General features: G+C 45.6%; 1 protein-coding gene across 1 annotated transcript in view; it reads right to left on the bottom strand.

Annotated features, from left to right (window-relative positions):
• The window catches only part of ntn1a (netrin 1a), a 53,584-nt gene that overhangs the window by 7,099 nt on the left and 28,717 nt on the right, over positions 1-17,768 (bottom strand). The window contains exons 3-5 of the mRNA XM_079159837.1: positions 14,447-14,635; positions 6,721-6,870; positions 4,513-4,566 (exon numbers count right to left, since the gene is read on the bottom strand). Coding sequence (XP_079015963.1) covers positions 4,513-4,566; positions 6,721-6,870; positions 14,447-14,635 — 393 coding nt within the window. The remainder of the gene's footprint in view (positions 1-4,512; positions 4,567-6,720; positions 6,871-14,446; positions 14,636-17,768) is intronic.

Genomic DNA, 17,768 nt, shown 5'->3' with positions numbered 1-17,768 from the left:
TGGGTGTTCTGAGTAGATGTAGTTACTACAGCGCTTTGTCTCCTGCCTTTCAGGGGCACTGAGAAGTGCGTAACTGAGAGGTGGACCTTTGCCCCTTCCATCAAAGTGCTGTACAACCCTTTAAGCTAATCGTTTTCATTTGGGATGCTTCTTACTAAAGCTGCTTTAAGACAGAACACTGCACTGTACAGTTCTGTGTGTTTGAGCCAAAGCTTTACGGTGGCAATGGAAGCCAAACCAGGCCTGGGTTTGGTTCAGCAGCCAGTGTTAGGTAGAACAGCAGTACAGAGTAAAAAAAAAAAGAAAAAACATGCCCCAAAATATAACATTGGGGGCATAAAAAGGAACTAAAAATATTCACAAACAAAACACAACAACGGCTACAGTAAAATGATTGAAGCCCATGTGCGAAGCAAACATGGAAAAGAAATCCCACTTGTTTAAATCACACTCCCCGATATCCATCTTTTTTTTTCTTTTTTTTTGTTGAGAAAAATGGTGTTACGCTGACACCACATGTCCGTTTGGGCCATAAAGTCTTGACGCAGAGACAGAGCGGTCACAGCGTCGGGGAGTGAGGCTGTGGGACCGTTAGACCCTGCCGCGTGCCACCGGGCCGCTGGTCAGCCCATTTTCTGTAACCAGCACAGCATTAAAGTATGGCGGAATTAGCAAGCTCGCTAACTGGCCAGCTGTCTGCTAGCTAGCTAGCTCTATTCCAACACGATTTAATGCTACGCGGTTTACAGAAAATGAAGCAAAGTTGTCACTTCTCTGGCGATAGCAATGTGCTTTCTCGCGCTTTGACAAGAGCGTGTGGATCGAGCATTTAGTCTCAGGCTCTCTCAAGTTTGTACGGAAGTTAGCCCACTACAACCAATCGTAATGACAACAGTACACATGCAAATGGCCGCCGCTCTGGCCATCCTGCTATGTTGATTTGAATGGGATTGTCCGTTCCACTCCTATTTTATTTCAATGTCCACAACACACCTCAAATACGGTTGATTTTCCGACCAAGAAAAGGCGTTGAAGTTCCATGTTTCAAAACAACCATCCCCACCTCTGCAGAGGTATGGCTGAGTACTAATACGTATTTTGCTGTTGCACAGATAATATCAAATGTACCAAGGCGAGTGAAATCTGATCTCAAGAGGTCTCTCGAAGCCAAAGCCAGGTGTGAACAGCCATTCTATATCAACTGGATCTAGAAACACTCTGGATACATGTCTATATACGCAGTGATAACGTGGCCACAGAGGCAGGGCGGCATCAGCAGTACCACAGCGGCGAGACAAGGAGGTGTAATTGACGGCCCAGGAGGAGGGCTTTCTCCCTCAACCAGACTGATTGAGAAACAAATTGCGGCAAATAAAGCATGTAATTAGATTACGGAGCCCAGTGTGCTGCCCCTGCTCTGTCCTCCTCCGCTCACACAAGAGCCGTGAGTTTGGATCCCGTCCAGCAAAGACGAGGAGAGAAAAGAGAAGGAGTCCCCCGCTTCTTTTCCCCCCCCCCATTGTATCGTCAGAGAGTAAAAGACGGTTTGTCTTCGGGGCAGACAACAGCCAGCGAAGAGGCTATTAGAGATCCTGACCCGATTGGAGTGGTGGCGTGCAATCAGTTCTGATGAGTTGATTCGTCCTCTGTTACTGCAGCTGATGAGGTTCACATGAGTCAACGGGGACTGCCAAGGTTTGTCATGTCATTAAAGTAACGGTTCTGGGCAACAAGATGTAAATTGCGTGCAAAGGTTTGATATCAATCGTGAGAATTTGACACTGTGCTGTTCTATTTTTGGCCCTGCTAATTGCAGAATTTGTTTTTTTTCCTCCATTATTTCTTCCACAATTAAGCGGCGTAATAAGATCCTACGTTGACGGGACTGTGAAGCGCGGTGGAGTCGACGAGCGCTGAACAGGGTGTGTGAAGCGAGACTCACGTCCAAAGAATCCAAGGAGGGGTCCGCCACAGATTCTGATCACTTCCAGCCTCAAACAAGACACACACACACACACATAATAAGACTGAACCCCTTTACCCTTACGCGCCTCATCGTCATCACTCTGATTCTCCTCATCATCATCATTAGTCACTTTCACATCTTCCTATCCTGACAGGCCCGGGTTGCGGCCATCGCAGGTCATCAGCGGTTAATCTCCTCCACATTTCGCTGCTGCTGCAGACGTCTCTGTCACGACCCGTGGGAGTGGCGACTCACACCATCCGTGACCTACCAGCACAATGTGTGTTTTGTCTGGGCCACACCATCGGAGGTATTCTCCATGCATTCCAGCCCTCCGTGTGGCCGAGAGGGGGAGAGCCCTGCTTGCGGGAGACAAATTAATATCCACTCTATTTTCCCTCATGCTCTCCATTCACCCCCCTCCCAAAAAATACGCCCCCCTCCTCCTCCTCTTCGTTCGACTTAGGCACAACAAGGCACCTGCCTCACAGCTGTCAGCCTAACACCCCCTGCTATCACACACACACACACACACACACACACACACACTCGTGAACACTTGTTCCACATATATATTATTTCAAAATGAACTTTCATGTCTTTATAGAGCCTAAAATTCTTCCCCATCTTCTTCCTTTTTTTTCACCCGCTCCATATTGTTTTCTTCTCCCCCTACATCTACTCATTCTTCTTTCTCTTTTCTGTTTTTTTTTATTCTCCTTGATTAATCCAATTTCCCTATTTTTCCGTATTCATCCTTTTCTTTTTCTACTTCTCCCAAATTAATTTTTTCTCCTATCCCTAGAATAAACATATTATAACCCAACCATTACCACTTAACAACTTCTGCTACTATTAATGATGATGATAATAATATAATAACAATAATCAGAATAATAACCATGACAATAATAGTAATTATTATTATTATCATTTAGTAATTAAAAAATGTAATATATTAATCTGGTGCAGGTGCTATCAGTGGGGTGGCAAATATTGTTTGATGTTCTGATAAAATCCCCTCATCTGTTTTGCAATCCCATATTAGGTGATGTAACAGCTGTTTGAATACCATCTGAGGCGGCTCAGAAGGTTATGTATTCATCCTCTGCTGCTCAAGCCCGGGTGGTCCAGCGGGACCCCCCTACTACTCACGATTGTGACGCAGGACGTCCAACAAGGTGCTTGATTTCAACCTCTTTGGGCTGAACAGCCTCCTGTCCATTATACATATGAGAGGGAATTCCCAGAACTCTCTTGTCGTGATTAGATTATCTTTATAGCTACACGGTCAAAGACATCACAGTCTCCTTCAGGTTGTGTTTACATTAGTTCAGTCACATGGTTTCATCAATGAGAGTATAAGAGGATGTTTAGCCTTGAACCAGGATGTAGCCACAGGCAAAGATTTCACATGATGACAGTGAATTGGAGGGAGAGGTATAGTTTTCATACAAAAGAACAACAGATATCCAAAACCCATATTTAGTTTTTCGATGCTAAACAAAAAAACAATACATTTGCTGAATAGTAACAGTAATAGTAATACGGTTCCTTCTCCCACTTATCCAGTATTCCCTCAGTGAGGTGAGGGAAAATTTCCTACAGCCCAAAAGCGGACAGATTCCTGACAAAGGGGGCCCGGAGAAACTCCAGATTCTGCTCGGCACCACCCACAGTGTTATGTGAAGACAAAGCGTGAAACAGAGGGAGACGAAGGAGGTGGAGGAGAGCGAAAAATAGACTGAAAGAGAAAAGAAAGGAGGTGGAGGACAGCTGGGGGACCGGCAGTATCCCGACGGCGCCGTCAATCGAAGCTGTCCAGAGAACGTCAGGGCCCAACAACAGGAGCCTCTTACACACACACACACACACACTCAAAATATGTATACCTGGGGCCTCCTGCAAACACGCCGTGAGCCGGAACAACTTTTTCCACCACGAGGCCAAAAGACAAAACGCGGGACTCGTTCCCAAAGGGTTTGTAGAGTTATGTGTGTATATTGAATTAGCGTTATATAACGCTACAAGTCTCTTACTGTTCCAAGTTTACTCATATCACAATTTGCAATAAAAAAAGAATCCCATTGAAGTCAACTGAAAATAGCTACAGCAAACCACTAGCATGGAACCAGAAATTCAACCAACGAAATACAAGATCCAGTTCACCTCAGCCAGTCCTTCCTGCATCAAACAAACCCCCGAGCTGCACGCTGCGGACCAACACCCCACTGTGCCGCAGTTAGACTGATTAATTGTGAAAGTGTGAGAGATTAAAGGAGGCACATCCCAGCGAAGCTGCTAATGGGCTTAATATTCATGAACCCCCTTAATAAGGAGGGGCAAGGCAAGAGGGATCCAATTTATCCTGCACTCTGTTTTTTTATGGAAAAATATTGTGGTGAGAAGTGAAACTGTTGAAAAAAAATCCCTGAACACTTCACATCGCTCCCTCAATGCCAGGTGGGCTTATATGGATGCGTAGCAGCATTATGGATAAATATAAGTTTCCAAAAAAGAATGTAAATGTGCTGGTCTGTACTCACCTGATGGCTCCTCTGTGCTGCTGGATGGGGTTGTAGGAGGTGCAACTGGAATCTCTACTCCAGGAGAAAACATGACATTGACACAGAGACTTTCATTATTATCTGATATGTCCATTCGTGTGTGTTTGTCTCTGTGTGCATGCATGTTGGTACTGTGGGCAAATGTGCACATTTGATGATGACGACCATTAGAAGGGTATATCTAATGCTCAACGCGTGGAACCTTAAATTCTTGAGGTTAACAGTTTATCTGGCATGCCTCCACGGTGGGGGGAGAATCCGAAAACGGACGAAAACTGAGTAAAACACTTTAGACTCGTCTGGACTCGCATGGATTTGTATCGCGCATGCTTGAGACCGTATTGGCGGAAGTATTTTTGAAATAGTACGACTTTTTGGGGAAATACACGTGTTTGGGAGATACTGACCGTACCAGTGGCTAAATGAGATTGGGATTGTACTTCACGATTGGGATTCACCGTGGAGGCATGCGGTTTTTTCACATATCATTCCTCCTTAAAGTCCGTCTAACATTTCCCTACGTGGTCAGTAATAGTTGACTAATGTGTGTTAACTTGCCACTGAACAGCAACCTTCGAAACAAGCCACAACGTAACCGTGCGAATCTCGCTGCGTCTCCCAAGTTGTATGCGGCCGGACCATCAGATGTGAGTAAAACATATTGTTCCAATGTGGCATTTTAGAACAAAATAGTATACTTTTTCATTTTAAGAGAGGATACTATTTTCTGTTTCATCCTCCCCTCCTGTACCTGGCTGCTGCTGCTTCCAGTGGGTAGGAAGTTGACACTCCGAGAAACCATGCATGAAGAAAGGCACTCTAATCTCCAAAGGAGCAGGATGGCAACGGCAGATAACAAACGCACATTACGTGTCCTTTTGTTGTTGTTGTTGTGGGCAGAAAGGGACAGAAGGGACTCATCAAAAAGTCTGTGCACACAGCAGCGGTGGGGGGGGGGGACAAAAATATGTATCAAAGACGCATGCAAAGGAGAAAGAGGTGCACAGCAGCGGTGGATTCAGCTGGGCGAAGGTGAAGAATCAAGTCTTTTTGATCGAGTCGAATCAGATCTCCTGCTTGCAACTTCCCTGAACGCACACAGCACTGTTTGTTCGACTTGCGGACATTACGAGGCCCTCTGTTGAATTGGTCTGCCTATAATGTCAAGACAAACAATTGCTGCCAAAAAACAATGGCGCCTCACTGAGCCCATAGGTCCCTCCGCTGACGTTGTTGATCAGAACTCTTCCATCAGCATTCAGCCGCCGCGCGTGCCAGTTTTAAATAATGAGCCCGCTTCTCATAATTGACCCCGCGTATAGATTTATGGCTGACAGCGCTGTACTCAAGAGTCAAAGATGTAACAGGACTCAAAATGGAACTTGGCAAGACATCCAAACAGAGGGAAGTCAAAGATTTCATCTAGATTTCATAAAGAGAGGGACTTTATTTCCATCTCGCGGGGGATCATGTTTGACACCTTAGAGCTCACTTCACAATTATTAGTAAATTATTCCTTTACTGGACCTCAGCCGTGCATTGTCGAGATTTATCCCTCGTAAGCACTTAACTCCCAGTATCTAACTACAACGTCAAGAGCGCCAATTAAAAACGTGTTTTCAGACCGAGACAAAAGGGCCAACAGCTATCCTCAAACTGTCCATGCTGCTTGAAGTCTTCCCTCAGGCGATGCCGTATTTCTTTTCATCATCTTTAGCTGTAATACAAGGCCACGTTTTGGCTAATAAATGGTCATCGGACGCTGAGATTAAGATAGATTTTGTAATTCAACCCTCCAAGGCACTTTGGGGCTCGGAGACGCTGGTGTTAACGGCGTCTTTACTCAAATTCACGGGGACCGAGACAAGCCGTGACCGTGACCTTGAGGCTCAGTTTTTAACGCTGTGTTTATTTAAGCTAGAGCAGATTTACTGGTCAGAAAAACAGATAAGTCGGGACACAAAAGCTTGTCTGGAGAAAAGAGGATTCAAGCATTGTGTTTTGCAGCATGCTGTGTGTGACTTTCGAAAATGCACATGTGTGTGTGTCATCACACACTCCCTCCTGTTTCTTTTTTCTTTTTAATTGAATTAAATTTTGTTTCTGAAATGTGTGCAACAGACCTGAGGCCAGAGCCACAGTGTCCTACAGTGAGGCAGACATGGTAAAGACTTGGGTTCCACGTACTTATGCAGGGGGCAATGGGCGAGCGGCTCTGCTGGTAGCCTTTAGCGCAGCGGTTGCACGTGATACCGGTCACGCCGTCTTTACAGGGACATTGTCCTGTGGTTTGGTTACAGGTTTTGCCAGCAGCGCCCACGGGATGGCAATCACATGCTGTGAGGAAACAAAGGAAGAAAGAGAGGCACAGTGAGTGGTCTCGCACACACGCACACACACACACTCACACACACACACACACACACACACACAAACATGTGGGGAGATACAAACATGTGCTATTTACAGAGAGTGCAGGTGGTGCACACAGCAGTGGAGGCAACAATAATAAGAGTGGGTGAGAGACAGGTGGAGGCGTGCACACAGAGACAGAACTTACTCAGGGTCCAACGCCACAGCGCTCATTTTGAAGCAACACATCCTTCTGTGTCTACAAACATGTTTGGCACCGTTTGCTAATTAGCTAATTAGCATGTGCACATATGGGCATAAACCGAATGAATGGACAGGATACAGTATCTGCACGATCTTCAACTCCCAAAGTGAGGCCGCTTGGCCTCGGTGTGCATGCTCAGCGTGCAAACGCTTCGCAGCTGTGAGGAGAATGGCGCGCGCATGTTTACCAAATGATAAAATAATGGAGGCTAATCCTAATTGCCTGGTTCTGATTAATGGCGGGCTTTGAACGTGCGCCCAGGACGCCTGTCACACTTCCTCCCAAACTGGGGGGTCTATGGAACACACATGCTGCAGGAATGTAATCATTTTTCCAATTGCTCCCCCCGATGCAAGTCCTTTAATTCATTTCACAGCCTGTCAAGTTCAGAAATTGGCGTTAAATAAAAGTTATCTGCGAGTTAGTTTCTTTCTTCTTTTGGATGTGAATCATTGTGAGGAGAGGTGGTCGAATTAATCTTCTACTGTTCAGTTGGTTCAGAAAAACCCTGACGGTATAATCCAGACCGGAGCAGTCTTGGTGATCTATCAAAAGGTTCCACTCGAAAAACCTGCAAACCCTACCACTCTATTCCTCACCCCACGGGTGTTATCATGTGTTTTATTTCCTATGGAAAAGCCGTGGTGCCGACTCTCGGCCCCAAGGGTTGGGCCGGCCTCTGCTCCTTTGCCCCTCCTCCCCTGAAGATTTTTTTTCCTGCGTTGTGTCACTTGTCACTCTGAAAAGCCTTCAAAGGGCGTATAGCTGAATTATGTACTTTGAGGTTTGCGGGGGGGGGGGGGGGGTATTTAGTGGTTTGGCCTGTTTCTGTTTTTCACCGCACAGTCTGCTTTTAGCCCCCGGCGCGAAATTACAGCTTCAAAACAATCCGTCCGTTACGACCCCAATTGCATTGAAATGAGCGTTTCATACGAATAAATGTCAAAACAAGTTTTTAATTAATAGTGACGCTTATGCACACATTCAAAACCCGCAGGTTTCTACTGTGCATTCATTCAATGGATTCAATTATGTGATCCGACTGCAGGGGACAGATGATATTTGATATATATTTTTTTTTTGTTAGAATTTATGTCTTTTATGCGTTAAAAAAAGCTAAAGTTTCAGCTCCAGTGTAAGGTGTTCTTCGTCCTAGAACGTCGATACGGTTGTTATTCATCCAGGCTGTCCGACCGACGTGCACTCTGGTCGATCCACATTACAGCGGGGCCTCGGGGGGCAAAACACTGCCGTAAAGTGGTAATGTAATACTGAATCTATACTCTTCATGATCGACCTCGGGCTCTTGGAAAACGACACAGTTGTTGTTGTTTCTAGCGAGATGTTTTGAAGTGCTCCTCCTGAAGAAGTACTGCAAGACAACTCTATCCTGAAGGGTAAAGTCCATAATTTAGGTTTCAGCAGGCCACCTCCTGTCTATCACACTCTGGCGCTTTTATCTCTATTACCTGTTTCCTGTGATTCGGCTTCTGTTGCAGCTCTTATCTCTCCTCGGTGTGTGCATGTGTGTGTGTGTGTGTGTGCTGTTCACCCTCCTTATCAGACTGAGCGAAGCCTCCTTGTGTATCTATTTGTACCTTTTTATCAAACCAATCTGTCACCGCTTTCATTGCTTGGTTGTGTCTAGCTCGGTGGGGAGGAACAGCTCACACACACACACACACACACACACACACACATCAGGGAGCCCAATAAACAGCGCGGAGGCCGGTGCAGCACGTCTTCAGGCCTGTAAATTTCAGAGTGTGTCAGAGCCGGTTGAGGCACAGGAGGGCAAAGTGCGCCTCTGGTTCGGAGCTTCAGAGAGCTCCGGTTATATTTATAGAGCGTCTTCCTGGTAACCGCAGCTCTCAGAGCCTCGAGCTCGCCAGTAAATCAAGTCGCGCAGCACATGGCCTACAGGTGGGGAAACGCTCTTCCTCCTCCTCCTCCTCCTCCTCCTGGCCTGCATTTGGCTTGGACGGCCCACCTGTTGGCTGAAGGGCCGGCTTGCTCTGGAGGGGTAGCGAGTGAGAGTTTTTGTTAAGTGTGTGTCCACTTAACGGTTAAGTGGCTGCCGGCGCTCTGCTCCGTGGCTGCCGCAGATGGCTCAGGGAGATACGGGGGTGAGAGCGGGGGACCTTTCTGTCTCTGTGACAAGACGTTTATGATCAGATGTGTAGGAGCGTGTAGCAGAGCTGAATCTAAGGGATCAGCCCTGTCGTAGCTGTCATGTTACTAGATGAAGACGGAATTCTGGAACGCTTAAAGAAGGCTCTTGGCGCCGGGAGTATGAAAGAATGAAAAATGTTCTTAGTTAACTGGGGATTTCAAAGGCATCCTCGGTCTAAGATTGCACAATGTGAGAATTTTGAACTCTGCCAATCGTTTCACCATAAAGCTGGCGTTTGAAGTCTGAAACCCCCCCACCCCCCACCACCCGTTTGGTTTGTGCGTTCTATGCCAATAAGAATAGTTTGTCGGCCCTGGAGCGAAGCCAAGCTACCCGAGTCTGTGCTCTATTATAATTAGGTTTTACGCTTCTCCACAAGTATATCTTCAGAGAGCAGAAAGAGAGAGAGAGATGGAGTTACACTAAACATAAACAGCTCCGTAAATGATGCGTTTATCTTATAGAGGGTGCGTTTCGCTTGTCGTCTTGTTTGACGTTTCATCGATCGGGGAAAAAATGATCGGCCCCGAACAGCCCTCAATCAAAGCCTATTTTCCCTCAATATGCTAAATGTATTTCTCATCATCCCACCGGTAGGAGGCGATGATATGATGGTTGATGTTCGGATTCGAATGCGACGGCCTGAATTCAGTCCATCAGTCCCAGAACCAATGGCGACCTGCTCAAGCTTGATTTTATTGAGTGTAGATTTTCCTCTGAGGAGGACTAATCCAGAGCAGGGCTCAGTATTTGGAGAGGACCACTAGTGTAATTATCGATGTGGAAATGCTGTAGACTCCACATCAAGATGTGTTCTTAATAAAGGGAGACACTACTGGTGAACAGGGTAGAATATGTAACTAATAGATATCACCGTTCCTCCCCCAGTTGGTTTCTTACATTAAGACAATTATCTGTTGTATGACAAGTTTTATATAAATGTATGTTTAGTATGCCAATGTGGCGTTATCTTATCAAATATGTCTTATTTGCATACATTTCCAGAACAGAAATTCTGGCCCAGAGTCTAAGACAAAAAAACAACCGTATTTGGAGAAAAGCGTCCGTAAAGATATGGATTGGAAAGTAGCATACTTTTTGTAGACACAACTGGTGAATAGGGTAATACAAATTATAGAGATCACCATGAAATTTCCCCAGTTGGTAAACATGAAGACAATTATCTTTTGTATTACAAGTTTTCTGAAAAGTTATGTTTGTTTATGCAAATGAGGCATTACCTAATGCTTACTTTTGGTGAATTTAGGAGAAATCTACAGAAAGAAATAGAAAATGTAGTAAAATAAACAGCTAAATATGTATTTTGGATGTTTTTTTCCCACTAGTCAGAAAGAAGACATGTTCTGAAAGCAAAATGTTTCTACCTGCCATGTCTCCCCTTAAGGAAAAAACAATGTTTAACTTATAAAATAAAGTTGAGACCGTTAACAATCAGTACCTTAGTGACAGACAGCTGATTAAACGTATCTCAGTTATATGACAGAGGTGTTGAAAGACCACCCAGAGTGCTTTTTAAGTTCACGCATTTCTTTGTCAAATAAGCTCTGTGTGTTTTACTCGGAGGCTTCAAACGGCGAAAGACACAAGCAAGAGCTGCTTGAAACGCACGCTGTGTTTACACTCTAGTTCAACGAGGGGTGAAGTTATAAATTTAGCTGTGTCAGCGTAGCCGCCGGGCCCAGCTCGCTCTCCTTTGGACTCGTGATGGCCTCCCGTGGAAACAAGGTGCTTTTTTTTGGGGGGGGGGGATCGCATTACGCAAGTACAAGCAAAATCTCGCGCTGCCTTCTTCCAGTGCCCATTCTCCCCTGACGAGAAGCCCCCCCCCCCCCATCTCTTTTTGAGCTCAATAAATAACCAAACCTCTTAATTGCTGTCACTTCGGCGCAGCGCTTACTCTGCTCGAGGAGCGGACAGAAAATTAGTTCTGCGGTTTGAGTTTCGTAGAACTGTCTTGAGTTACGTTGTTTTTTGAAGCTGAGAGACTTTTGACAGCACGCAAGGAAAAAAAATCTGCGTGTGGTAGCTTTAAGTATATTAACGGAGAGGGCATGAAACACAATGACACATATCTTTAAAGTCTTCATCTGTAACTTTCCAAACATAGTTTGCGAAAATGTTTGAATTGGCGAAAAGAAGCAGCTCATGCGCTGTATCATTTGTCAGCTTCGGGGGGGTTTGATTACCACAGATCCTTTATTGTGAGTCTGTTTTGATGTAACCGAATCCCTCAGTCGAACTTGGACAGCGTTTGCTTATAATCACACAGGAGAGGCGGGAAACAGTGCAAGGGCTCTGGCAAATTTCATGGATGGAATCGAACAAAAAAAACAAAAAACAATTTCATACGTGATGATGAAACGTGTTTACGTTGTAGCTCGGTGAGAGGCAACAGTGAATGTGAGGGAGTCAGCGGTGAGTTGATTTAGCATTTACCAGCTTGGAGACTGATTTAACGAGTGTATGACACGCCTGCACTCCTGCTACGAGCCTGCGGGGCTATCATTATAGTAATAACACAATTATAGATCAGATGGAAGACTGGGCCGACGTTGAGTCGTGACAATGACATTAGTGATGATCAGAACAATAAGTACAGCTGTAACTAATGTTTGTACTGATTAACCTTTCAATTATTTTATAAATCAAGTTAATTCATTTATATGTCGGAAAATAGTGAAAACAATGCCATTGCAATGTTCCCAGTGTAATAATGTTTAAGAGAAAGACAAAATGTACACATTAGCAGCAGGAGAGCAAGAGAACCATGCAGAGTCCAAAAAGATGAGAACAGAGACATAATCCGTGCGTAGAGGACAGATGAAGATGAAGATGAAGGAGGCAGAGTTCCAGACCAGTAGCACTAGATTTCAAAAAGCTCCACGCGGACATAAAACCCAGAGCCCCAGAACCCCCCCACACACACACGTCCAGTTCTGTCCCATATGCCGGAGGTCCACACCAGGTGCATTTTTCACCTTTTTATTTATTTTTCTACTCTGTGTTTTGACTTTCACTTCACCCATTCATCCAAAGTTTTTATCATTAAATTAGTCATCATGGTCGTTACGAGAGCAGATTACCACGGAAACCGCTTTGTCTCAATACAGGCCGGCTGTTTTCTAGTTACGATAAAAAACATTCAACACGAACTGAGGTTTAACTTGGCTCTGTGTCCCAAATGTTGCCTGCGTGTTTCCAACTTCTCTCATTTTCGGTGGCGAGCAAACTGAGAAAAACTGAGTATTGAAATAATGAAAAATAAAACCAGCCTGTAATCATCAAAAATATGCAGGATTGATCATTTGTTTGCTGATTAAAAATGCGAATAATCTAAAACGTGTAAGGCATTAGAGAAAATTGTGGTATAATGATAAATTACACAGTTAATTTAAATTTAAATATGATTTAAATGTTAGACTAGGATGAACATTTGCTGTATTTTGGCACAAATCCTCCTAATAATGCGTTTATGCTCTGCATTAATATTTGATCTACTATTTATTGTGAAATGTGTCTTTTGTCTGCAAGTAAAGCGATTCAACTAATCTTCATAACTCTGTGGTGAAGCGATCAGCAGGACCTCTGAGGCATCCGACTCCTTCCGTTACGAGAAACAAACCCCCCCAAGAAAGTGAGTTATGGGACGCGGAAAGAATCGAGCCTCTGACACATGAGAAGGGGTGTAAGAACAACAACATGAGAAAAAAAACAAAGAGGTTAAATCTCCACAATTAGCCGGCCTGGCAGACACAGCAGAGGATAGGGGTTAATGATACACAACGTCCCGTCGTGATGAATTGTATGTTTGCATTCCTGGCCGACAGGAGAATGGGCCCAAAGCCACGGAAGGTGTTAGTGTCAATGGAGGAATAGAGCTCATGAGCGGCTGGAGGGGAAAAAGGCCAAATGGATGCGTTTGTCGACGGAGCTTTGTTATGAAGTAGTGTTCATGCCGGAGGAGCGGAGAGAGCGGGCGCTGGATGTCTTAACAAGGCCCGGATGCATCGGTTTGATCGATCGTTTGTGTCGTCAGGGAAAAGGTGAAAATGACATTTATCAACGGTGTTAGTGAGGGGTAGGTCAAATACGCCTCCACGTATCGCCTCGTCTCGTCAGAGTCATCTGACATGCCATCTGTGAAACTGACTGACCGATCAGTTTATTTATTTACCCCGCGGTGAATGATGGGAGACAACTCGGCAGGCTTCAACTGTCAGCAGGCAGCTAATATTTCCTCTTTGGAAGTGAGCGCTCTGAAACCCTGGAACAGGTATGTGTGTGTTTGTGTGTGTGTGTGTGTGTGTGTGTGCGTGTGTGTGTGTGTGTGTGTGTCTCTGGGCTTGTTTGCACATGGATTCAGCTCCTGTTGTCTCTCCCTGCAGCTATAGAGGAGGTGAGAAAAATCTCCTCCTCCTCCTCCTCCTCCTCCTCGCTTCCTTTGACCCTTATTAGCTACGGTGAGGGCTGATGCCGGGCGATTCATCCAGCACTGAGTGGCGAGCACACCTGTGTGGGGGTGTGTTCCTCTTCCTTTCCCTCCCTCCCTCCCATCTTTTACTCTCTTGCCACCCCTCTTTTTTTGCTTTAACCCCGCCTCCCCCTTTTTCTCTCCTTTCCTCCCTTCCACCGATCTTCCCCGGGTTTATCGTTCGTCTTTGACCTGCACCGAGGATCACTTCACACCTCCGCTCTGTTTGTTTTGCTTGTCCTGTCATCCCCCCCCCCCCCCCCACACACACCCACCACCATCTCCCCTCCCAGAACGAAGTCAAATAACTCAACTGTCGATGAGGGAGCAGCCCTCCCTTTACCACCACGACCTCCACAAATCCCAACAGACCCCCAGCTCATCTCCGCTGACAGAGGGAGATGAGGGCGAGGCGGGCTCAGGAATGAGAAGACTGCCGCCCCCCCACTTCCTGTAATTCATCTAGAACTGTTTCCAACCAGAACTAAACAATCCCAGTGCTGCTATGCGTGTCTTGGTATAAAGTCTTTGATGAAATGGCGTCGAGCGCTATTTCCAAAACTTTGCGATTACATCGGATACTTGGTTTGTTGTTCGACATGTGTGTTAAATAAATAAAAAAGCTCTGTACCTTTGCAGGCTTTCCTGTGTGAGATGGGTTTGGACAGGTCTCTGTAGTAGCCCTCCTTGCAGTAGTGGCAGTGGCGCCCCGCGGTGTTGTGGCGACAGTTGAGGCAGACCCCTCCGCTCTTCCTCCCCGACAGCTTGTACAGTTCCATGTTGAAGCGGCACCTCCGGGCGTGGAGGTTACAGTTGCAGGCTGCGGAGAGAAGGAAGTGGGACGCAGAGAGGTTGAATAGGTGAGAAACAAACGGGTCACAGCAGCAGCTGTCAAAACTAATTCAACAGTCGGTAAACGATGGCAACAACTTTGAGCGAATGATTGAAAAAAAAAAAAGCATGTGATGAGGAGCATTCAGCTGCATTTTTGACTTTATTTGAGAGTGTATGTGACGTGCTACAAAGTGTTCCGTTTGGCCCTTTTTCCAACTGTAAATTCTCATTGTTTCTTACTACAACTGAATTGACATGAATATAAAACAATACCTTTATGCCAGTGAACAAAGTCCTGACTTGTAAAAGATAATGACCTTAGCAGTGGGAATAATGTAACCTCATAATTCAGCAGGAAGCAGAACTCATTAGGCTGCACTTTTATTCACCGCATATACCCTGCGCACTACTTTATAACGTTGGCATCCCTTTTTCCCACCTCTCTCCAGCTGTCCCTTCTCCGTCTCTGACTCAAATACTCAAATGCGCTCCCCCCCCCTTTTCATTCCTCCACTTCTTCTCCTCGCCGCCCCCGCCTTGCTCTCCAGGGTCCACGCTGCACTGAACAGAGTGAAGTGAAGGCCTGGCACCACCGCGCCTCCCCGGGACCCCCTTCGCCGTCGCTTGTTTACCGACGAGCACGGTGAGTTTAATTAGCCGATCGATGTTTATTCATGACTCTCTGGCAGCGGGAGCGAGGCTGACATGCCCGACTTCATTAGGGCCGGCCGTCCGAGACACCGGTCCTCCCACCACCACCACCACCACCACCACAGGAGCGCTCATGCATTATTAACAGCAACGCTTCTGATACAGATGTGTGCGGGTACATACTCTGTTTGTGTATTCTTCTGCACCACCTCTCCGCACTGCTCTTTTTTATCGTAATGGAGGAGAACTCACTTCCCGTTAGCATCCCTCAATCTGGCTTCTCACTGGCATGTGTGTGTGTTTGTTTGTTTGGGACCCCCGAGACTCCTCTCCACTCCAAGGACCTAATTACAATATATTTTCTAGTACACACACACACACACACACACTCGCATTAGCAGCTCTGCGTCTTATCGGTGGGGACTTCTGTCTGTCTTGCAGGACAGCGGGGGTTTAATTAGCGCTCTGTCTCTGCTTGTTCTCCCTTGCCTGCTTCTGGCCTCAGTGTGTAAAAAGACTTTTAATGCCACGATTCCACACGTTGATGACATCTCCATTCAATAGACTCTGGTTGAAATGTTTGCCTTTACTCCTGCGTCCTGAGAACTCTCCTGACTGCGTTTATACCCGTCTTTCTCTTAAAGCGACATGGGATCCCATGTTTCCATTGTCTTCTTTAGCTACATTTACACCTGCGCGTGACTCGTGTTGAACCCCCCCCCCCGAAGACCAACCGATAGCCACAACCCTGACAGAGTGCATCTCTGCACAAAACTGTTTTCTTTAATTCATAGATTTGTGACTAAATTGGCATTTATTTTTAGCCACGGAAATCAATTGATTGAAGGTTCAGTCTCTCTGTGATTCTGGGCCGCACTTGGTGAAAGCCATCTCTGCGCCCGCCTGCAGGTAACAGGGATTACTATGTAAGGGGAGTTCAGCCGGTGGAGGATCAGTGCACGGTCCCAGACCTGCGGACACGTCTCTGTTACACTACAAAGATCGCTTCACACCCTTTTCCTAAATGAAGACAGGGGAATTCTAGCCCCGGCGGACTACACGGCCCCCGGTGAGAATAATGCCGTTTGGATATTGAAGAAGAGACGGCATACAAGCTGAAGGTGTGGGGGCAGAGGGGCCGCATTGTGTTTGACGGTATCATGCTTCATGAGGTATTATTGTCGGATAATGGGGGACGAGTGAGAAGCACTTTATCTAAACTCACTGACACTGGGCGTGATGTAAGCTCGCTCACAACAATACCCGTTTACAACGCTGAAATAAAAAGAAAATGTCGGAAATGATGTTAGTGCTGGCGCAGTTCCAAGTGTTTCTGGAGCCAAGATCATCATCACACGCGTGACGTCATTTCTCCAAATGGCCTTTGATTTAAAAAAAACAATTGAAGATTTGTCAGCCAACATGCGACTTGTCTGGCGTGAGCTTATCAGGTTTCCATGGCGTTATACAACAACCGCTTGTCGTTAAGACATGTCGGTGTTCGTGTGGAGGCCCCTGTTTCATAATTCAGTCATGATCAAACACCTTCCCTGACACGGGACACTCTTAAGCTTTTGTGTGTAATGATAGGAATCGTTGAATTGTATATACGTATGATTGGTTCGACTGAATTTTAACAGTTCACACGAGACCTGTTTGGGTTGGCCAACAAACACAATTACATCACGTTAGTATGATGCTTCTGATTTGGTTGTGTTGTGGAAACACTTTTTGCCAAAGCAAAAGAGAACCAAAGCGTGTTTGAAAATTCACTCCTGGCAGGAAATCGGAGAGTTTCTTCATATTTGGAAGGAACGCCCACCTGGATTCAAGATTGAACTGATTATATTTTGGTGGTCAAAGGTCACTGTTACCTCACAAAACATGTTTTTTGGCCATACATCAGAAAGTCATTCTCTAATTATGACAATTTTACACAATGAATGATGATATTTTATATACCATTTTATGTCTGGTATATTACACACCAGACATAAAATAGATCTGTCACAAGCAGGAGGTGAGATCATTCCCGGTACCCTCTAAAGGGAGAAGATAATAGTAGAGCATTTAGTTAAAAACTGGTAAATAATCTTTTACAGAGAAGGAAATATGAGACTATTTTTTTTACACATAGCAGTATATTGGTCTAGAAGTGGAAGTCTTTTCCCCAAAAGACACCAGAACACATTCAGAGTGAACCCTGCTCTCTGCTGCTGCTCAAACAACTGCCATCTCTTCTCAAGAGGACCACTGTGATAACAGTGCCAAATAATGGCATTGCTGCGCACACACACACACACACACACACACACACACACACACACACACACACACACACACACACACACACACACACACACACACACACACACACGCATGCACACACAGCATTCCTCACACCAGCTCTTTACAACTATCAGTGTTTCTGCCCTTCACAGAAGACACAAAAGCTGAGCTGTAGTTTA

The sequence above is a fragment of the Pholis gunnellus genome, assembly GCF_910591455.1.
Source record: "Pholis gunnellus genome assembly, chromosome: 5".
In the NCBI taxonomy this organism is placed as follows: Eukaryota; Metazoa; Chordata; class Actinopteri; order Perciformes; family Pholidae; genus Pholis; species Pholis gunnellus.
Note: the sequence above shows the minus strand (reverse complement) of the source record. Positions and strands in the feature narration are given on the sequence as shown.